The sequence below is a fragment of the Haemaphysalis longicornis genome, unplaced genomic scaffold (genome assembly GCF_048455015.1).
Source record: "Haemaphysalis longicornis isolate Haplotype H1 unplaced genomic scaffold, Haemaphysalis longicornis Haplotype H1 scaffold_6, whole genome shotgun sequence".
NCBI classification, from domain to species: domain Eukaryota; kingdom Metazoa; phylum Arthropoda; class Arachnida; order Ixodida; family Ixodidae; genus Haemaphysalis; species Haemaphysalis longicornis.
The window spans coordinates 103378645-103401663 of NW_027526407.1; the positions used below are offsets into that span (position 1 = coordinate 103378645).

A 23019-nucleotide genomic window follows, 5' to 3' on the forward strand; every position below is an offset into this window, starting at 1 on the left:
GATTAATGGGAGAGGCCTTTGCCCTGCAGTGGGCTTAGACAGGTTGTTGTTGACGATATGACTACGCTATGTTTTGCCGCTATCGACGACGCACCACCACGTCCCTATGTCTATGGCGGCGGCTTTTCACATTTAATTCACTCACCGTCACTCTCAGCGATAAAACGATAGCAGCAACTACACGCTACTCATCGCGCACCCATTCTGGCTCTTTTGTTCTTTCTTTCTTAAACCAGCGATAAATGTGAATACCACACCTTACATCGTCATTCTTTCACTGGACTGTCGGAGTGCACGCTTAAGCACTGGATCTATATATTGTCTCTTAGTAATGCCAAGATTGATGCGGAAATATACTGTTCACTCTAGCCGGATGATGTACTCCGCAGAATGTTTCGGTGGATATTCATGGTTTTTCACTTCTATGCATTGGTTAGATCCAATGTTATCACACAGCAGGCTTCCGCGCTGGCGTAAAGAGGAGGCGTACTGCCCTGTCTTTACATTTTAGTCCTTAGGTTATATGGCACATCATGTCGACACTAGCTAAACTTTGTCATAAAAAGATATTTTAATAATTTGTAATGCATTTTGTAGTACATTGTGCAACATTTAAAGCCGTCCACACCTTGTTTTGTTCATTAGCTCATCCTGTGCGCCCGCCGCGGTGGCTCAGCGGCTAAGGCGTTGCGCTGCTTAGCACGAGGTCGCGGGTTCGATTCCCGGCCGCGGCGGCCGCTTTTCTGATGGAGGCTAAAAGCAAAAACGCCCGTGTGTACGAGATTTCGGCGCACGATAAAGATCCCCAGGTGGTCAAAATTAATCCGGAGCCCTCCACTACGGCGCGCCTCATCGCCTGCGTTGCGTCGGCGCGTTAAACCCCACAATCAATCAATCAATCAAGCTCATCCTGTGCGGATGCGGGCCCAGATCGCTTAAAAACTGCTCCCAAATTTCACCTCGACCAAGTTTATTTTCAACGTGCAGTAGGTACTACCAAATAATTAGGTGTGACTGTTAGCTCCGTGAATGGCCTTGTTAACGAGTTAAAAGCGCTTACAAAAGCTGCCTAGAAGACGAAACTTGTGCTGCTGCAGATCGCGGAAACAACCATGATGTTGAAGATACATTCCGGCTTGCCGGATGCTTGCTCGTCCGGACAACCAGGAGAATCAACCGAGCTTTCCTGGGCCCACTTCCCCTTTTTCGGGGGGAATGGCGCGCAGCTTTCCTCCAAACGGTCGGCCACTCGCTTGCCGGCTGCGAGGTCACTTCAACCTGCCCTTAATGGCGATCCTCCTTAAAATTTCCGTTTCAAAATCGCCGTACTTTTTCAGGTAGTTAAAGCCCTGCATGGCAATATTTGAAAGGTAATATTTTGCTTATTGCAATATATTGTATATTGTAAATAGTATCCGCGTGTCGAAAACAGCGCACATACTATATTTTGCTTTAACCGCATTCTGGGCATCCTTATTCGCCTAATTTGCACATTTGGTAGCGATGATTGGTCGTTCTGGAGTGTTGTGTCGAAGCCTCCCGGCGATGAATTTTAAAAGTGTGCAGTCTCTTTGGGCAGACTACCAAGAAAACGGTATTCGACCGCCTGGAATATTTAGTGCGGGTAACCCTTCTGAGAATTCTGTGCCCCGAACAGCATCCCAACACACGCGGGCGCCTTTTATTTGCGATAGGCTCTAAACCCGCCTGAACTGATGATGGGTGCATCTAGTACGCTATTTTATGATACCCTCAAACGTCTACACGCCCACACTGCAGCCATTGACGCCTCAAAGGCCTACTTTTAACCCAGAAATAATTAAAATGAGGGCCCCTATTTTTTTGCGAAACACTTTATATCCAAAACATAGTTCAGGAACCCTCGCATGTCCTTTGTCAAGACCTGCATCCGTCCTGTCTCCCACCATAGGAGACAGGATGTCATTTACGTGCAGATTTTATTCTTTCGTCATCACTTATAGATGCAGCTTACCTGAAGCCGTCGTCAGCTAGTGGCGAACTGTACATCGCTACAAAAGATTTTTGTGCAACCACAAAAGGCAATAACACGAAGTATATATGCGCACGCGCTTCCCAGCGCACTGGTACGTATGGTTGAGCGCTCACTTCCCACCGTTTTTTTTCGCAACAGAAACCTTGATCAGGTTTGGCGCTAAATGAAGCAATATACGGACATTTCCGGAGTTCCTGTATTTAAAATTCACATTGCATTGGTATCTCCGGGAAAAATAAACAGACGGGTGAACACAGGCGTCGAATTTCTGCTGGTAAAAAGTAGCACAAAACAAGGTAAAGAAAATGCAACTCTGTCGCTCTGTCACCTCAAGCACTGCCAATAAGAACGTTTAGCTTCCTACGCCGCGTAGATCATGTGTACGTGGCCGGTCTGATGTTTGACTCGGCAAAACAGGCAACAAATTTCATGGTCTTTATAGGCCACACTGTTGGCAAGGTGGAAGCCATGAAGTCGATAACTGGTTTTGAAGTGACTGTTTCCCAGTTGAACGGTTTGAGCAGCTACGTTGTTGCCCAGTTTCACTCTATTCCACGTGTCATAGTGCCTTCATTAACTTTTTTAAAAATACCTTGACATAGTTGGCAGCTTGTGGATATAAGCGCATAGTTGCCTTATGGTAGAGCCTCGTTTTTAAGTGACACTAACGGTGAATCAGAGCACGTCTCGGGGCGACATTTGTTCGTCTGAGGCTTCGTATTCCTCAGAAACTGCAAAACAGATGTCCAAATATTTCTCCGTTTTTATGCAGACAGTATCCGTAAATATTCTTCGGTTTTAATGTTGTTGCTATTATTGTTTCGCGAATGTCAGATGTAAGCAATGTCCTACAGTATTTCTATTTCTAATTCAAAAACAAAAATAAACACCCTCTTCTCACCGGGTCTACAATAAGCGATCTGCTCTTTTTAGGTAGAAAATAATAACTACCACACAACTTGTTAACTGTGGACAAATTTTACTTGAGCCAGCTTTCCGCATAATGCTAAAAATAACTAAGGAGGACCAATCAACGACATTACCACTAAATGTTTTACATTAGTGTTTTGTAACAACAATAAGCATTCGGCTCAACGGGCGATGGAACGAATAATGTTAGGAATAACACTCGGGGAGAACAAACGAGCTACCTGGATCAGAGAACAAACTGGTATTGACGATACCGTAGTTTAAATAAAGAAAAGCAAATGGACGAAAGCTGGCCATGTAGTGAGACAAACCCACAACCGGTGGACAGTTAGGGCAACAGACTGGATACCAAGAGATGTGTATAGATAAAGGGGATGGTCAATAACACGATAGAGGAATGAAATACGGAACTTCAGGGGTAAACTGTGGACTCGAGTGGCGCAGGACAGGAACGGTTGGAGGTCATTGGGAGAGGCCTTCGTCCAGCAGTGGTCCTGAGCAGGATGATGAATATAATAATGATGATTATTCAAGATCCGCATTTTCTACACCCGTCGATATGTATTCAACACGACATATTTTGTTCTTTGTCATTAGGTTTGTACCATTTTTGAATTCAATTCGGTTTCATGATATTGCTTCGCAACGCTCATTTAGTTTCAATAACACGTACGTTTTTTTTATTAAAGCCGGTTCTATTAGTACAATTCATTCTTTCTTTGTGTCGTGTTGTTTGAGTTTCAACCTGCGTGCTCGCTTGCCCAGACATTTTCCTTGAATGCACACCTGTTAAGAAATAAAATTGTACCACACACGTTTAGCAATATATTCTAGCAAGGCTCACGGTAGTTGGAACAATGTGTAGATCTGTGCTGCGTAATTGACCTTCACATATTCTCACGGCAATAATGACAGTCATGGATACATGCGCTATTGGGATTACGTCTGCTGTCATTTCTCTGAATTTAAAGCATTTCCTCAAACGATCTGATATGTCCAAAGAGTAGCCGTTAGCGCAACAGTCGCTACACACACAGGCATAGTCAAAGTCCCCCCCCCCCCCTTCCCATACTCCATCGGCGAGTTCTGCGAACCAAGGAATAATTCTGAAAACCTACTTTGGGGGTGCGCTCAAATTTTCAACAAATTGCTTGCAATTAAAGCGAATTGTGTGAGTAGTTCTTCTAAAACCGATAATATTTCCCATTCACGCAAAACAATTAGGCGAAAAGTCAGTCCTTATACTTTATTTTCTTGTGAGATCGGGTACATTTTCTCGCAAGTCTTTGCTGCGAGGAACAAGCCCGAAAAGGGTACATGAATCGCGTTGGTCAAAAAATAGTTTGTTCAAACAGTCACTCAGATAGACGAGTGGCATCACATTACGAGTGCTGCTACCTCACCTTTATATTTTTGCTACTGTAGGATGTGCCACCCTCATTTTCTCTGTACCATGACTTTCGTTTTGGAGAAAACGACTCCATTTGGCTACATTCTCAAACGTAACCATAGGGGCGCCCTATTGTGTTATACTATTTTAAACTTATCGACAGGGCAAACTCCGTTAGCCAGAAATGTTGCAGCTGGTTTTCACGTGCGAGATCCAGTGACTCCAAAGGATGCGAAAATTATCCGTTAGACGTTGCAAGCTTGAAAGCATGAACCCACCAAGTACAGATGTGAGCCCGTATACCTAGCACTGCAAGAGAATCTAGCTAACCTTCGCCCATCGCACATCTAGCCCGTGACATGTGTTGGGGCACACAACGTTTTTGTGAGGCAAGAGCTACAACTTGGACACATATTTTTTTACATCGCAGTAAAGTCTTTTAACTACAGTAAGCAAGCCCGGGACATTTATATCAGACCAGTTGAATATGCAGATATATGAAGCAGCGTCCCTGTGTGAACTTTTTCTTTTTTTAAGTTCAAGCTTATATAAAAGCCATGTCAACATCTAAGTGGATTTACATGTCACGTGACAAAACATTCCTATACAATTAAAAATGTCTTTTGTACTCGGAGCAGAGCTGTCTCATAGGGATAATGGTCCACAACTTGAATTACGTGTAGGCAATGTTAAATTATAAAAGATGATCTAGTTTTCAAGTATATGCTAAAGGCGCTCGCTCGCACTACAGCGCATTAATAATATTGCATTGCTTCTTACTGCTACAAACGCTTTATGCTTAAAATAAACTTTCCAGTTGCAATAACCCGCCTTTGCGGTGGAACGGCAGTTTATCGTCTGAATACTTATTATATCAAAAACTAAACGCTGAATTAAACATCTAGATTTTTAAAGGCAAGCAAATGAAGCCTGTATCAAATAAAAGACTCATGTCTAAGCAAAAACAGTGTTTCAATCTTTTACCTTGTATTTTATAATCACAAGAAAAAATATTTGTTCATATGCATCCAAAAAATGCCTAGATATTTCAGTACCAAGTTTGAATCTGTCAGTGCCCTTACGAACCCAAAATGACAACAATGAAACCAAGAATATGCATCACACGTGTAAGAAATAAATAAATATATACTACTACCTTAGTGGTATTCTCCTTGCATGGTGTATATTCAAGTGCGTCTCGAACCGCTTCGTAGGATTCGAAAGAACTTGCCCAGCGGCCGTGCCTAAATACTGGAGAATAACGCATAAATTTGCAGTGCACTTTGCATTTCTTTAGTGTCGTTGAGGCCTGAAAGGCAAAATAAACTCAAATAGCTCAACGCTTTCCGATCCTACTTTGGTTAGGTGCATTTGGGTTAGCTGTAAAGCGTAATGAATGTTGGGTTCCCTCTCTTTAACAAACTTACATCGACAACATGGACGTAGTAATCACTTGGAAACAATTTCTTGCAGTACTCTGTCAAGCTCATTGTCATTCCAGGGTACTCTCCAGTGCCGTTGATCAACCTCCAGTAACTTGCCCTCCAGCACCATAATCCTGCACGGCTGTCAACCAAAATCAGTGAACACCGAAATACGTCAACATATTTACGCCGCTTATGGTAGCAATAGTTCACAATTTGGAGGTAATGGGCACATTTCTTGAAAACAACATAAAAACTCCCTTGATCTTGACAAGGATATGTAGCAATACATTCTACCCGCCGCGGTGGCTCAGTGGCTAAGGCGTTGCGCTGCTGAGCACGAGGTCGCGGGTTCGATTCCCGGCCGCGGCGGCCGCTTTTCTGATGGAGGCGAAAAGCAAAAACGCCCGTGTGTACGAGATTTCGGCGCACGATAAAGATCCCCAGGTGGTCAAAATTAATCCGGAGCCCTCCACTACGGCGCGCCTCATCGCCTGCGTTGCGTCGGCGCGTTAAACCCACAAACAATCAATCAATCAGTAATACATTCTCACAGTACCATCGTTAAACCAGGGTGGCCAAATCTTCTTACCCTGAGTCAGCCAGTTTAAATAAGTTCACCTGTTCATGACATAAACATGAGATGTTTTATTTTCAAATGCGATGAACCGTTCAGCGAAGATGTCACCTGAACTGACAAAATTGCTGCCTAGATACAATTAGGTTTTTATTAGGCTGATGTGAGTTCTCGGGAGGAATGAAATATGTGTCTGTGTTGGTGGTAATTGCAACATTATTTAGCTGTGTTGGCCGGTAGGTACAGATTACACAATATATCGTTTCTAAGGTATGCTGGTGACTAATTATTTTCTTTCGGTGGTGAGTGCACGTAGAAAAGATAATTTTTTTGTAGCTTCAACACAATCAACCCCACCCTTCCCCCTGTAGCGACGACGATGGTTGAACGCGAAACTTTCTCGTGATGGATTCTTTGGTTGTCGTCGACGTTTTAAGTGCGATGCACTTCTTAAGCGACCCTGAACCTGCGTCCACCGGCGATGTCCGCATAGCATACCCACGTGGGGGATTGGCCAGGAATCTCCTCGTCTTCCTTGGCAACGGGGGGAGATGGGCGCGCGCTGCCTGTCCGCTGACATGGCACATACCCACGTGGGGGATTGGCCAGGAATCGGGCGTGAGAAGGGCTAATGCACCTGCTTAAAGGAGTACTGACACGAAATTTCAAAGCTGAGATCCGCTCTAGCAATCAAGTACAACGACAACACAAATAGGTGTCTGTGAATAAATGCACCTTTCTTTCTTTGTAGTTCTGTGTGTGTGTGTGATCTCTCTTTCGCGATCATTACCGAACCGCGCAAATTCAACTCGTGCATTCGCACTTTCACATTCTTCCCCTCGGGGAAATGCGGGGAATTTTTTCCGAACCACTTCGGCCATATGAAAATTGAGCAGCAGGATAAACGCCGTCTTGATAACGTGAGGAGCCCACGTTAGATCCCCGGCACTAGAAGCTTTTTTTTCTTTCACTTCGGCGTTTTCGCTTTACAGACGCCATAAATCAGAACACTAAGACTTTGAAATGGATGTTCACCAAAAACGAATTTTTTTTCTGTCTGTTTCGGGTTTCAGATGAAACAGCGATACCTCAATGGAACAGGGATGCAACAAACTTGATTAAACAAATAAAATCTATGTCCTCTGTGGTTGTACAAACGGCACCAAAAACACGCATTTTTCCACGTTCCTGGCCCCTTCTTGAGCACTGGATGTTCTGAACTCACACACCTGCCTTTTTAACAATTTTCTTACCTACACACGCAGACTACACACGCCTGATTGATCTTCTGGTTATGCGACATAGTAATTAAAACTGAATATTTACATTAAATTCTCCATACGCTTAAGTTACGACAAATCATAAGACACTTCGGCCTAAATGACCTTTCTGCGGTTTTTTCAGCTACCGCTTGATGATGTGCAACTTTGAGCAAACCTTTTGTACTTACCTCATGGTGTACTGAATTTGCTTCAAACTGCAGTTTGAGAAGTGGTATTTTTGAGGTCCCCTGTCAACATAACTCATAAGGTATCCCTCTCTATAAAAACAGTCCCTTGAGTCTGGGCGTTTAAAATCCTTTGTATCAATACCGGAGCCGTCATGGGAGGCGCCCAACCTAAGAACATTCAGAATTTTCAGAACACAGACAAACATAAAAAAAAGTTTGCTGTGTCACTTTTGGTGCACTGCTACATAATTAGTTAACCGCTGTCCACAGTGCCAAGCACTTGTCGACCGGTCAGTGCTTTCCGTGACGTAATCTTCTAAACTCGGATACTTGGACCGCACCAAAATAAATCACTGCGGGTATACATTGCATTAGTTGAAGAGATAAATTCCGCTGCCCGTGGGGGTTGAAGTCTACCCTGAAAAATTATATTTATATATCAGGCGCCATACTGAGAGTGTTTTCTGGGTTAAGTTGTTATGTGGGTTAGATCTAATATTGTAGAAGGTGAATACTTGCAGTGCATAACAAGGTCTAGTCTCTTTACAGGAAAAATGTCCTAGCCTATAAAGTTAATAAAAAATCTACAACTGCTTTAAAGGGACCCTGCAACACCATTTGAGCAGTGCAAGTAAGCCTGCGCGACGTTTAGCTTACACCGCCAGGAATACCTAAGCCAAATATTACACGTGCACATGAAGCTGTGAGCACGCAAATCGCTGTGAAAGATGCGGAAAAACCAACCACGCTATCTTCAGTTCTCCTCATTATGCACCCCTGACTAGGCCTAAACGACGTCATCGAGGCCATGGCAATCCTTTGGCTGTCGACAACTGGTCAACTTCGCAGTTTTTCTCGCATTTCCTGTGACGACCCGCCGTAGTCGGCGTCGTGTATAAACCCCTTCTATGCCTGAACCTATACGCACAGTTTTGCCGTTTCTTTTGTGTTTTGAGTGCGCGTGGAGTTTGTGTGATTAGCTCAATACTTCCCGTTCAACCAGCCCACTGGAGAAGAAACGTTTATTGCTTCAAAAACGTCCTACCAGCTCGAGCGCGCGCTTGCGAGCAGGTAGCCATGCCTGTTTTTTTGTGGCACAAGACCGGAAATAGACCCCTCCACCTTTCGGAGAAAAGGAGAGAACTCCCCGGCCTTTGATATAGCGAAGGCCGCGGGAAAGAACGCCGCGAGCCACCCTCTTTTCCGGGAGAGAGAGCGAGAAGTTTTCGTCGCGTTTTCTGCGGTCGAGATGAGAGGGAACGATTATGCGCGATTTCTGATCGAGCGTAGTTTCAGTGATAGTGAACGAATTTTTATAATTCTTGCGGAAGGAGATTGCTAGGACAATAGACTTTACCCCAAAATACATTCCTAGTAGTCGATGGTAAGTGCTGCAGGGCACTTTAAATTTTTGCGATTTGTACCTAACCACTGTTGAAAATGATTAGTGAGCCCATAATTGTTTGCAATGAATTCACTTGAACACCCGGAGTTAGCCCGCAATACAATAACAAGTAGAACAAGTCAACGTAGCAAACATGAAACCGGCTTGATACAAGTACACTTTATGCTTAAACTGTGGGTGGACTTTCCTAGTGTTTCGCTTAAAATTTCTGAGGGGGGTTCAACAAGACAGTTCTTTTCGCAATGTTTTTTTTTTGCAACGGCATTCTCTATGTTGAAACACCTTGGGTATCAAGAAAGAAATGTCAGTGTTGAAAAACATTTTCCTCTCCAATGACTGTAAGTGCGCCTTTTTAAAAGCAGTACCCAATCTCTTAATTATTTTACCATAAACCACCCCTCAAATGCGATTCTTTTTCTGCCATAAACTAACTGACTGTGCTCTATAAGACAATTCTGCTGCACCACTTTCTCATATTTCAATAAATTGACCACCCTGTGTAGCCAGCAACAAGAAATATTTTAGGATTTCTTGTGAGATCTTTCTAATTGGGTGAGCATCTCGTTCCTCTACAATATTCTTTTAAGGTGAGAACCATATTAGCCTCAATAAAAGCTGAAAGGGACCACCGTTCGAGGTCGCTGTCAATACTAATGGTGGCAAAGGTCACGTGACCACAGAGCCAGGAACCGCGCAGTGTAGGACCGCGCTGCGCCTCTGGCCCCGTGGCGTGGAGATTGCATATGCTGATTGCTGCTTGCTTTGCGGTGTCTGGTATAGAACAGCGAAAGCACCGACCAGAAAACGGTGCTGTGCGGTGCTGTTACTTGCCTTTTGCAGTACTTTACGTGGAAAAACTAATGGGCTCTTACAATTATTCTTCTAACATTTCATACAGCCATTTTCGGGGTATGGATAATTAAGTCTTTCGTTCTCTACGTGACTGCATGGGAACCAACGAAGACAACAAACGCGAAACATTGTCCTAGTCATAGAGTTATTATAAAACTACAGCTACAGCTGCTCTTTAAATCACTTCAGTTTGGAGGATTAGGGAGTACACCATTCTATTCAAAATGTGTGGCTTCTTTACTCACAAGTGGCCCACTTCATGCGCAAATGTATGCATTCCGCTGTATGTGCCGGGCTTGTCTTCGGCCAAACCAACATATTCCGTGGTGCATACGCCGCACAAGTAAGCCTGTCCTTGAAGGGAAAGGAACACAAATGTACGGTTATATGTAGGACTATGCATACATATACAAACATAAAGACAGCCACTAGGCAAGAATGCCGAGGAAGGCACAGCACAAGTGGTTCATCATTCTTTGTTTTTGAAGCCGGTATTTATTTAAGTGCTGGATACAAGAAAGGACGGAAATGTTCGCCTCGTCGGGAACTTGAAGCCGCTGCTACACAATATGCGGTTGAAGTCATACCAACTGGGCTAAAGCAAAGGCTGATCTTCCTTCACCTTGCTGCGCACTTATGTTCCTGCAATTGTATCCTACGCGTGGGGCGGTAGCCACCACCACTCCGACAACTCTTCCTTAAGAGCGCCTTCGTCTTTTCGAACCCTGTGTTTTCACAGCGGCACCTACGACGTGTATGGTGCTTTCAACTGGCAAGTAACTCCCTCATGCGACCCATGAGGGAGTTACTGCGACCACAAGCGACCACAAGCACCGCCGGAACCAGAATTTTGCTATACGTGTAGCTATTCAAAATATGGCATCAGGGGCTCGTTCATTTCCCATATAAAGGAGCGATTCATTAAGAACTCCAAGGAAGGCTCAGGAATAGTATTTCGGATTTGCTTAGTGTTTATTCCTCTTATTTTTATTATTCTTCAATCCAACAACTCGCCGCCTTCGTTATTCTGACTTTCAATTCTAAAGTTCCTACTACACATTTCCTTGCATGCATATCAGTTATTTTGCGTTAAATCTTACCGAATTTCTACACTTCATAGCCATACGAAACCTTCGTGAAAACTGTTCACAGCGTCATCTTCGTAACTAGAAGTTGCTGAACAGGTTCATAATAAAAAATTTCTCATGACGGGCATACCCAAAACTGAGGTGCTAGCCCGGCTCGCTCAAGCCTAAGCCGGACTGGGTGGGTAAGTTTTATCGCAGCCCTTTGAGACTGATGAGATTGTTCATAGCCGTTTCATGCTCGGTGCGGTCAGTGACCCGTTAAGTCATAGTCGGAACTGTCAAATTTTTTGGCATGTACTTTTTGTTTAATTGGAAGTTCGGTTATTTCCAAAAGATTTCAGGTACCGTGGATTCCGTATTGACGGGAGTCGACTGTATATGATTTATACAAGCGATTGCACAAATTCTGTGGTATCCGGGGTTCAAAGTATAGTCTTGTTGAATGCAAGATGAGAATAAAAGGCCCCGAACACCACAGATCGACAACTCTAACTGAGTAAAGACGAGTCTAACGGAAGGCTTGGGCCCTTCGGCTTGTATGCGGGGGACAGAAATGTACTCAGTTCTACAAAAAAATTGCGCATGGTAATACACAATTAGCAATTCCGCGGGTAGCAAAGCATGTTCCAGATAACGACGTATACTTGGGGCTCCTCGTGGCGATTGGCCGAACATCTCAGTCATAATAACAAAACGAGAATGATACTACCGCAAGAAAAAAAAGGTAATTATGGTAATAAGATAACACATGCGTACAACTGGACACTTGCCCCTTTATGCACTACGTCGTTACTGTGCATAAAATGACCCTACTGCCTTCCTGTGACCTTGCTCGACAGATTTCATGAGTTCGGTGTCTTAGTACATTGACTCTAAATAGTCTAATTTAAGAACAGATGTGAAACCCAACCAGTATCAAAGTTTTAGTTTCACAATATGACACTAAAGACACATTTCTGACGTCATAGGAAAAAAAACTTTCATATCTCGAAATTTCTATAATAGCTTCACCAATTTCATAGTCTTGCTTTTTTTGTCTAGGTTACTTTATTTTTAGATAGTTTAGCCAAACACCTAATGCTTATGACGGATGATTATTTTTCAATCACATTTTGTGCCAGCCACATTTTGTCCCAAGAAGAGACTTTGAAACTTACACTTTTTCGCTTTTTGGCGCTTAGGTTGCGTCGCGAATTAGTGGTGAAAATAACCAACGTGGCACTACTGTGTGTTTAAGGACAAATTTGCTCAACCGCAGGAAGAAATCTATTTTCTTCGACTCGACTCCTGGGGACAAAAAAAAAGGCAACTCACCAGCGACACTTGTGTCTTTCTTCCCATCTGTTAGGATATAGGCGTCACGGCTAAAATGAAAAACCCGAATTTTAAGTACAGCCTTGCGCCTTTCTTTTATCAACCTGAAAGGGCTTCTAAAAAAATAGTTGTTACCCAGTCAACAGAAATACAATGTCGGGATATCTGAAGTGAGCCTTCTTCCAGTGTGCATAATTGCGAAGACTGGCGAGTGTGGCGCTTGAACTTATCTGGTAGCCATATTCAGAAATGTATTTTTCTCGCTGAAAAAAAAATTGTAAGTTTTTTTCAACACCCCGCTGGACTTCAGAAATCATAAATCTTAGTACTGCGCGTGGTTACCTCACTTCTTTCGATTCCGGTAATTGCAAGCTGCACTTGAGGGCTGCTTGTTTCTTCAAGACGGATGTTCACCTGAACGTCATTAAAAAGGTGAATTAGTAAATTACTTGCGATTTCAGCCATGACATTTCTTCTTCATTCACCTTTTGTCCCTGATTTTATTCTATCGCTGTAAATGGCGTGGGCGCTCAAAAGTGACAGCATGACAATTTTTTTTTATTTTTATAGGGATTGTTAAGCAGCAAACAGTGTTTAAAAGCTGTCCCTCGTGCTTGTCGATAGCTGTCTAATATGTCTCAAGTATCAACCAAATTCTCCAAGCCTAAACAAAATGCATATTTGCTGTAAAAATATTTCACAAGTGTCAAGTGGCATGAAGTGCTGGTTATCAGTAAAATAAACATTTTTATTTAGTTCGTTCGTGACTTCAGGACACAATTTTATGCCTTGAAGTACATCGTGGTTTTCCAGGCAAGGTATTTTTATAAAAAACCAAGTCCTTACATCGCTACACTAGAAAGAGTTGAAAACCACAGATACAGCAGCGCTTTCCTGAAAAAGAAAAGCTTATAAATGTTAAAAACTAAATATTTATCTTCTAACCAGCAATAACTTTGCGCTGTCCTAATAATATTCATCTTGATGACTGACTGATTGTGGGGTTTAACGCGCCGACGCAACGCAGGCGATGAGGCGCGCCGTAGTGGAGGGCTCCGGATTAATTTTGACCACCTAGGGATCTTTATCGTGCGCCGAAATCTCGTACACACGGGCGTTTTTGCTTTTCGCCTCCATCAGAAAAGCGGCCGCCGCAATAATATTGATCTTCCCGAAAAATTTGTCATAAAGTTTCTTTGATGCTTACTTGTGGTTTCCGGACACTATATTTTATTTATTTATTTATTTAGTTTTATTTATTTATTTATTTATTTATTTATTTATTTATTTATTTATTTATTTATTTATTTATTTATTTATTTATTTATTTATTTATTTATGCTGTAAATTCTTACTGGAATTTTAACAGAAGCAGCCACCGTCAAATACCGAATATCTAACAGTTTTTTGAAAGGTTGGAACAAAGTACAGACTTTGCAGCAGCAAATAATTATACAATAAAGGAAAAAAAAGACAAACGTTAGAATAGACAGCCATATCACTAAAAAGATGTGAGCGCACTCTAACAATCACAACAATGCAGAAACTGGTAGCCAACAGTCACCAAACAGCTTCATTTTAGCGTGGACTCTTGATTTTAATTTTCACGTGGACTTCAAATTCAATGAACTACACGCCACTCCACACAAAGGCCGGTCAGCTTCATCTTGTGGAGCTTCGTAATATTGAAAATTTAGATACAGCGCGAATTTGTTTCCAAGAAAACTATCACTCACATGCCAGCTATGCACATGAAAAGTAACAAAACCAGCTTAAAAGAAACGCTCCTGGTCTGTCGGCTTCCGTGATGCTGGCTGTGTGAGGTAACCGAACATACTCTCCACGTTTATAAGGTTCAGCAGCTTGGAAGTGTTTACTTTAGGCTCGTGTTATTCCGGATATGTGCGGCAACTGAAGAACCCTTTCTCCAACTTTTTGATATCGAGAAACTTTGTAGGGACCTGCTGTATCAAATTATCTGATGCTGCTTCTGTGCGGTCACTCAAGAGTCACTCTCTCTGCCTTTTAGGCGCTCAGAAGCTTGGAAGTGTGCTCTCTGGCCTTTTAAACATCGTGAGCTTCTGAACCGTGCGAACTCAATTGTGCTAATCAACACCAGCATATATGGGTACTGCATATGTCCGGTGAGTATTAGAAACTTGAATTAATCGCCAAGTACTGAGACGTTGTGATAACTAAAATTAACAAAGACGCCTTTACTGGTCGCACAAAACCACGGGTGGGAGGTATAACCAGTCCGGGAAAGACTATCTCTAAACAAAGTGCAAACAATCTGAATGTTGGTTGGCAAGACTGGCAAAAAGTAACATCCTATGACGCTTCCTTTGCACGTAACGAAATTATTTTACAAGAAATCGTAAGCAATCACAATTGACTCATAAATCAACGGGAACAAAAAACAGTACTCAGAGTAAAAGCACTCGTTTTGTGTCACCTTGATCTCTCGCCCACACATCAGCGTATGGTCTATAGTATCTTAGGCAGTGTCTGCCGATAGCCAACCTTAATTGCTTGTCCCTCCAAAAACATTGACTCACAACAGCCATCAAAACGTCATACCCAAGTAAAAACAACTATGCACAATACTTGCCTAACGTACTTGCCCTATAAAATGATAGGAATAACGGTGCAACCCTTCTCGAGGCCCTTAATGTTACGTGGATTAAGATAATGTGCTCAGTTTCATACGGCTACTTCCATATCAGATAGTCGTCTTCTTGTTTTTCTTGTGGGATTTAATGATGTTATTTAGTACCTGCTATGTGCATCAGGTTAAAGCTTAAGCAAACTGGGTGACGGCAGGGCGTACTAAGTACTGTCGACGAAAGACAGGAAAGCGCTGATTGTAACCTGAAGGGGTCAGCCAACCTATCTCCAGGAGATGTAATTAAGATGTGTTGAAACTGAGAAACGTTGACAAATAAAAATGTAATAGATGGGCCATTTTATAAATGCTGATACTGCAAAGTGAAATCCGTGACCAAAACTGTTGACGTTCTCCTCTGCATGCGTACAATTATTTCCCCTTGTGACGGAAACAGCATTTTTGGAAATATGCTCCAGTCACTCTCCACAGTAACATTTCAGTCAGAAACGGCATTTTGACAGTGAACGGTGTTGATCGGCTAATGCGGGAGGCACTGTGACGTATTATCAGCACTCCAAATAGCGGGAGGTTCCTCGGATTTTGTTTCCACGTTCTGATGTGAACGACAGAGTATGCTGCGATTTTCCCAAGAAACCACCTATTACAACATCGTGCATCAGAAAGGCGTCCCTATTAATAGGAACCCGGAGCAGTTAGGTAGTGCAAGAAACACATCAGTTTACAAGATGTAGCTTATTGTCCACATTCCACTTGGTGTGACGACATGACCTCCTAGTATGCAGATATGCGGGCAGCCCGAAGTAGTCGCGATGTTTTTTTTAACTTTAACGCGAATTATTCGTTCAGTGCAGAATGGTTGGCTCAAGGGTTTATTTGTGCAACTATGTCAAGGCCGTCCATTGATAACTGCGCATCTGACGTAGTAATGTACCGGGTGCGCCAGCGTATTGCATCCCGACTTTTTCGTGATGATTGGCTGCTGCGCCTCCTCGTCTTTATCATAAAGGGCTTCGTTATGCGAGGTGTGCGTCGCACTCTGATGAAATCGTCGTATTCGGGTGTCACATCAGGAGTCCTGCGAAAGAGATGTAGGCAGGTTTGGGAGCCTTGCCTGCGTTGGGTGAGTGTGTCATGGGAAGTTTTTTTGTTACTCCGCCGTGAACCAGCTTCACCTTCACAAGTCGCTGTTTTCAGTATTTCTACGTTTTTGGAGGACCTTCCACACGAGAAGGGCCTCTTCGGTAGTTCGGTGGTCAGTGCAAAAAGGACCACAGCTAACTCTTTAAGAATTCTGGCGTTTGGCTTGTCTGAGGCTGGGACTCGTTGATGTAACCGGGCACTGGCCGTGCAAGGTAAAGGTATCTTGGCTTTTTTCGCGAACTACGGCCCCCATTGCTTTCTGCAAAGTGTCCGTCGTGAGCCGACTCGAGTGGACGGGTTCACCGTGAACGCCTTGCATTGGCGGTCATTATAGAGAGTTTTAGCTGACCGTTTTTGACGCTCCACTAAGCTCCCGTCAGCCCGCTAAGCACAACCACAGTGTAAGCGGCAGAAAGGCTTTTAGCTAAGCGATAACCGTGTCTCCCTCGACGGGGAATGATTCGCATCACTTGCTGTGTCGTGTGCGTGCGCAATCCAGAACGTCATCGCAAAGTAAAGGTGAGAATTAAAATTTGTTCGGTCAAGTAATGTAAAGTACCGTGTTTAGTGCCTTATTCCACATTTTTAATACAATGTAGTCACTTACATGGTATAAAGATTCTAAATTATTTTTAAAAAGCCGGTAAACTTTGGAATAGCCAAGGCAAGGTTGCCCTCCTCGGCGATGTATAGAAGCAGCCACGCGCTTCGGTCGACGTTTTTCGCCTCCGTACAAAAGCTCGTTGAGGAGTGTGGTACCTTTGCCTATTCGAAAGAGATTTCGCGATTTCGTCGCTCACGTTTCGACTAAAGAAACGGAGTCCGCGGGAGCGCGCTCGCATCTCGGAGCAGCCATGTTGATAACCCGCACGGTAACCTAAGCTGCCGCGACGGTCCGCTAGAGGCCCCTGTTAACGGAGCGGGGACCCGCTCGGTATCGCCGCTAGCGTCCTTCCGCGCCACGCATGCGCAATGGCGCTCTCGCTAGCTATCGGCGTGGAACGGACCGTCACAAACGGTCAGCTAAAACTCTCTCTTGTCGTGAACGATGCATTCAGATTGTTTGATTATGTTTTGTTTTTACTGCCACGCCGTGCCCGGCTGTGTTATCTGTGCTCCAAGCGAAGGCCGTGTTCTATTCTTTATTTTTATGCCCCACGGGCTATGTCATTCTGCTAAGGAGAGCTTTTCGCCCGGAAGTCACAAGACTAGAATATTTTTCTTCCATCTACAATTTTCTCTATGTAAATAGACTGTTCGAGAAACACTCGCGCCGAAAGATAAAAGCTTGCAGAGCCGATTCCGCGGTATTCGATTCGCCAACATTAGTCTCGCACGTCACTTTGTTGGCTGCTGTTTCGCCGCTTGTGTAATATTTGAGTTGTTAGGGGAGCACACGTTCGCTCCAATAAACGTGTTTTTTCTTCAAGACAGCTGCGTCGTCTTCGGCTACGTGACAATATTGCAGCGAGCGCATGTGCGGGGTCCTCTGTAAATTAGAAGCTTCAGCCACCTACTCTTCGATGGTTTTGAAGGAATGCGGACTGAACAGCGGCGAGCCCTTGTTTCACTCTGCCCATTTAGTTTCGAAACTTCCTGTTTTGGTATTTTAGGGTAAACTCTGGAGAAGGGCATTTTTATTTTAATGCAAGAACTGCGGCCCCTTTTAAGGGTTGCGCCTGTCTCTCAGTGCAATAGATGGGCGTGTTTCTGCTGTACGAGAGCAGTACACGTCTTCAAAAATATTTCACGTATAATCCTTAAGTCGTCAGTGAGCTAGCAAGGTGCTGTACTGTCATCCAAGTGCTAAGAATTCCAAACCAACCTCAGTTGCCCTGAGCATTTTCCAGAATTCTCAAGACGTAGTATATACAATGATCGTTTGGTTAACAACTACGGGTGACAAGCCTGCCTGCAACTCAGAGTAGCAGCATTTATTGTTTCAGTCACCGCCACAACTATAGACAATTTGTCTTGCCGAAGACCAACTACCAAGAGAAAGCGTTGCAGTCCGTGCCTGACTCGAGTTGGACGGGTCAGGTGGGCGTTCGAAGGCGGAGGTAGTACAAATGCATCATTCCGAACGTTAATGCTAGCTGTCTCTTATAGACAAAGAGACACGATTCCTTGCATTAAATACTTTTTATTGGAGCGAACTAGCGCTACTGACGAAGTATAGAAAAAAGCACGAACGTCGAGCCAGCGGTCAATGTAACCGACAAAGTAGAGCGTTAGCGAAATAATGCTGCCCTGTATAGGTATTCCTGTTCCGTCTGCTCTCCATGTATTTATGTCAGACTGGTCTCTTTCCCAGAAACGTTTTTTTTAATCCACAGCAAATTTAATTATGCAAGAATAGCCTGAGCAGCCAAATGGTTACAACCATTCTTTTTGATCTAGATTGCATGGTGAACCATTGACGGGTATAGGTAATTGGCGCACAGCGTGACATACGCGATAGCCGGATGGGGTTCCGCGTTGTAACAAAACATAAACACACAAATGGTCAGCGCACAATATTGGGCAATAAATACCGCAAATTTGATCTTCTGTCTAGCTTAGCGTGAATCCCAAATACCGTAGGACACCTCAATAACCCACTGAACCAACGTAAACATCCATTTCCTTGGCACGCTAAGCAGTCTAATCCTCTTAAAAGAAAGCTTAACAAATGCAACACATCTGCGTCTATAAAAGTTTTAGAAAAACATGTTTGTGGGTTCAGTGAGCACGTACTATTCATGTTTACCACACATAGGTACCCCGCATGTCCCACGGCTATTTGTTGTTCGCGTCGATATATTTTCTACCTAGAGCTTTCATGTTTTGTTTTAAATTTGTCAGGGAATTCACAACTACGCAATACACGTTCCAAAATATATGAGGATCTAGTAAATGTATCAGCAAGCAAGCACTGAGGATGGCTCCAAATTTTCTTTAAAACGTTATCGCAAAATAGGTCTATACGGTGTTACTTACGGTGGCAACCATAATGCACAAATAGCGGAGCAGCAATGATTCGTTCTTGAAAATTTTATGGTGGTAGCTGTCCAAAATAAAGAAAATTTCAACTAGCACAAAGTCCGGAACAGTGCTGCCGGCCGTATTTGCTTTTCTGCCAAGCACGTCATTTCGGGTAACTGAAAGTGACAGTGAAGAAATGGCTTTTTTTAGAATTATGCGTAAAAAGGCGCATGCAACAATGCTCTTTCATTGCATTTTCTCTTTCATTACCCTCCTAACAAGTCGTAATTTCACATTGGGTATTGTTGGTTCTGGGCTACATTTGTGCATTACATTTGGAGGCATATTTCAAATATTAAAAATTTGCTTTCGATCACGAAATATGAATTTTTGTAGGTTCTCCTGGATGTAAAACTAATCTAATTTTGTCATAAAAACATTAAACTAGTGTGCACAAAAGCTTCCTGTTAAGCTCGGGCCCCTCACTCATCAATTAAAACCGCCCGGCAACTAGATATCTTTCGGTGGGGTTAGCTTGTTTACCTGCATGGTGTTTTTTTTTATCTCACGCCGGATTGGGCATGAGGGGCGCAGGGAGAAACCGCGGAGGCTTTTGTTACTCGCCGCGCTTTTGTGTCGACCCTACGAGCGGGCCCGGAGACGATGCATACAAATGGTCGGTCACTCCAGAATAGGTGAAAGGGATGGCAGCTTGCGTTCGTTTGAAAATCCGGCGGAGGACGACCGTTGACATTTTAATGACCACGATTACCGCCACGAGAATCCCCGAACTGGACGGGAGCTGAAGGTCGGTCAAGAGGTAAAACCTTGAGTCAAGCATAGGAAGAGGTCACCAGACGTTCTGTCTCTGATAGTTTCACTGCTCAAAGTTGCTGGGCGAAGTTGCCGTTCGTCACGCGTCTGAACCTGGCGACTCGGCAGCTGTGATGCGTCAAAGAGTAGGCGACCGGGTTTTGTTAGGCGCTCCACGCGTTCACAAAGGAAATGAATTCCGGCAACGCGGAGCACAAAAGAGGCGTTCACGGTATGACAGTACTTTAAGACGTGCCGCCCGAGAGCCAATTTCTGTCGTTAGGTGTTGTTTGTGTTGGTGTGTATTCATTTCTGTTATATTTGTGTTTTGCGGAATACCTTTGATTTTCTGTATGAGAGTGAAAGAGGTGGGTCACTTAACTATTTTGAATTCACTTTGTCACGGTGGCCAATCAGTGGCCCAGTGTGGTCTAAACAATAAGCCATCCTCAGTCTCAAGTTGTGACGTCCCTTTTGTGGGTGAGGTTTTGTTGGTAAAACCATGAGTTTGATGTGTTTAAGGATTAAACAGAGCGGTGAGAACAAGCAATTTGGGAGGAGACAGGAGAGGAGCGGCGAGCCCCGCTCGACGCGGGCCTTTCCCGACCTTTTGTTTTGCGATCGCGAGCCATGAGTTGTAAATACGTAGTGTAAATAATGTGTACATATTCTACATTTTGAGTTGACTTGGAGCAGAGCGTCGTCGGCTATGTGCCATCGGCGAACGAGCCAGCGAGTCATCGTTGCGGCGGTCATTTCATCGGATCATCGCTTCGATCATCGATCATCGACGTCGCCGACCTTTGAAGTTTGAGTCCTCCTTTCAGAACGCACTACCACGAACGTACAATGGCTTTGGCGGAAGGGTTACTTTGCAAGCACAAACCCGATTACCAGAAGCATTGTATACACAGATTCGTTTCAGCTCAATACGAGTCTAACTGAGTAGGTAAGGAAGGACACTCCCAGTGCTACAAGTGTGGACTGCGTAAAAAAGGGCGTCATTCAAATCGTTTTGTTATTGAAAATGTATTCACAAGGGCTAATAAGAAGCATGGGTTTAACGAGGGCGAATTTGAGGCGAGTAGGATAATTTAACTTTCCATTGCTTTTTGTGGTACTTCAAAGTTAACAGTAAAAAATCTTAATTTTTTTCTAGTTGGCTTCCTAGAATAAAACAGAAGCGCACGCAACCTTTCTTCTGTGTGTTAGGTTTCACAATAATTAACTTTGGTGGGGGGCTAGGGTGGCAGACGCTTAAAGATGTTTAAACGTCATTCTTAAAAGTAACAGATTTTCCCTATGAACTTAGCATACACTTGACTTCGACAACTTCGGCATACTGGCTTAGCATACAGTTGACTTCGACAAGAACCTAAATTGAATATATTTTTACGTCACGCAAGCCCAAGGTTCTAAGTACAGCTCGTACTTTTTTATGATCAAGTCTGTCGTTCAAGTTACCGCAAGTACTTTGAAGCTGTACAAAAAAAGAACGCTTTGCTGAAAGTCATTCGAATTTGGGGCAATGAATGCGAACTTAATTTAGGTCTACGAATGTAATACTGAAAATGCAAGAAAATTTGTCAAAAAAGCTATGTACCAGGATGAATTCTCGTTCAAAACGTTTTGTGGCTATGTCTAAACATTATTCACGCTGAAAATCCCAATCTTTGCGTTGTGGACAATTTCAGGTGAACAAATGCTTAGGTAGAAAGTGCTCTAGGAATAATCATATGCGTTACATTACACTTCATATGATTTGGCATCATCGCCATAGCCAGGCTTCACGGTACTATTTTCTGTCTACTTTGTACTACGCTTTCATAACAGTGTTCAGGTTTCTTTATCTGGTGAAGGCATTTTAAGATTGGTTATAATATAACAGGAGTGGTAAGAGTTTATATAATTTACAATCAATATATTTCAAGCTGTCTCAAAGATACCATAATGGGAGAGATTTCGTCTTCATGTATATGTATGCGGCTAGTACTAACCGATGTTCGAAGTCGGCAAAGGTACATCAAACAAATTGGTCTGTTCTATCTTGTAAATAACGTGCGCAATTTGTCCATCTTCTGATCTTTGCTTAGTATAAGCTGGCTTAATTCGCTGGTATGGTCCAAGGACGCCTTCCTGTAAAAAAGGAAATAATGTGAAATTTATTTGGAAGTGGCGTTTATATATGCGGCATCGGCGACATCAGCTGGAATGCTGTACATACCCCACTCCTTCCTTATAGACCCTTAATTTGCAAATGAGTCTGAAGAGCAATTACGCTGTACATTTGTTTGTATGGTAATGGTTTGGAGAAGCAAACATTGCTAGCAGAGTAATAACTATTTAACCAACGTGGTTCACCCCTGTATTACGCTGTTTACATTGATTTGCGCTTCATTTTAAAGCACAATAGTTTTCCTACCAGTCTAACTAACTTTACTAATACGTTATAAATTTTTTAATCACATCTGCTTCTGACTTTTAGAAATCATTACACGCTATAAGATTTGAGCTGATAAAAATACACTTGCCATTTTTGCCGTCCACTTGAAATCACTTGTAACCAAGGCAATATACACTTTTTACCCAACAGAGGACATCATGAATTCTTACCATTGCCTAGAACATGCTTGCAAGTGTACACAAAACAGTTTTTATTACTAACAAATAATATTTCCCCCATAAATATTCACTTCTTTATAAATTTAAGTACGAAAAATATTGACCCATGTAGAAAGTCGCTCGTCTATCTATCATTGTACTTACATATGGTCTATCTCCATTTGAAACCCCTTCATTCATGCAGTAGAACTTTGTGATTAACTCAGGTAAAGAAGGGAAAACTTTGCTTGTCAGTTACGAACCGCAGAGGCTGAAGAATTTAGGACACTCTGACTGGATTTGTTCATTTTACACGACAAATATTTTAAATAAGGGTAGTAAGAACAGGAATAATTGGCTGCAGTCAGCACACTCACAAATATAAGTTGTTACAATTTAAACAAAGGGTTTAGCATTATGGGCACTGA

At 43.1% G+C, this 23019-nt stretch overlaps 1 protein-coding gene across 1 annotated transcript; it reads right to left on the reverse strand.

Moving 5' to 3' along the window:
- Window positions 1-3617: 3617 nt before the first annotated feature.
- On the reverse strand, window positions 3618-22116 carry LOC144141834 (A disintegrin and metalloproteinase with thrombospondin motifs like). The gene is made up of 10 exons (XM_077673321.1): window positions 21988-22116; window positions 19193-19353; window positions 12787-12858; window positions 12580-12707; window positions 12445-12494; window positions 10288-10396; window positions 7786-7953; window positions 5762-5900; window positions 5491-5643; window positions 3618-3730 (listed from the first exon to the last, which is right to left on the reverse strand). The coding sequence occupies exons 2-10, from the start codon at window positions 19202-19204 to the stop codon at window positions 3653-3655; spliced, it is 909 nt and encodes a 302-aa protein (XP_077529447.1). The 5' UTR covers window positions 19205-19353; window positions 21988-22116; the 3' UTR covers window positions 3618-3652.
- Window positions 22117-23019: the final 903 nt, after the last annotated feature.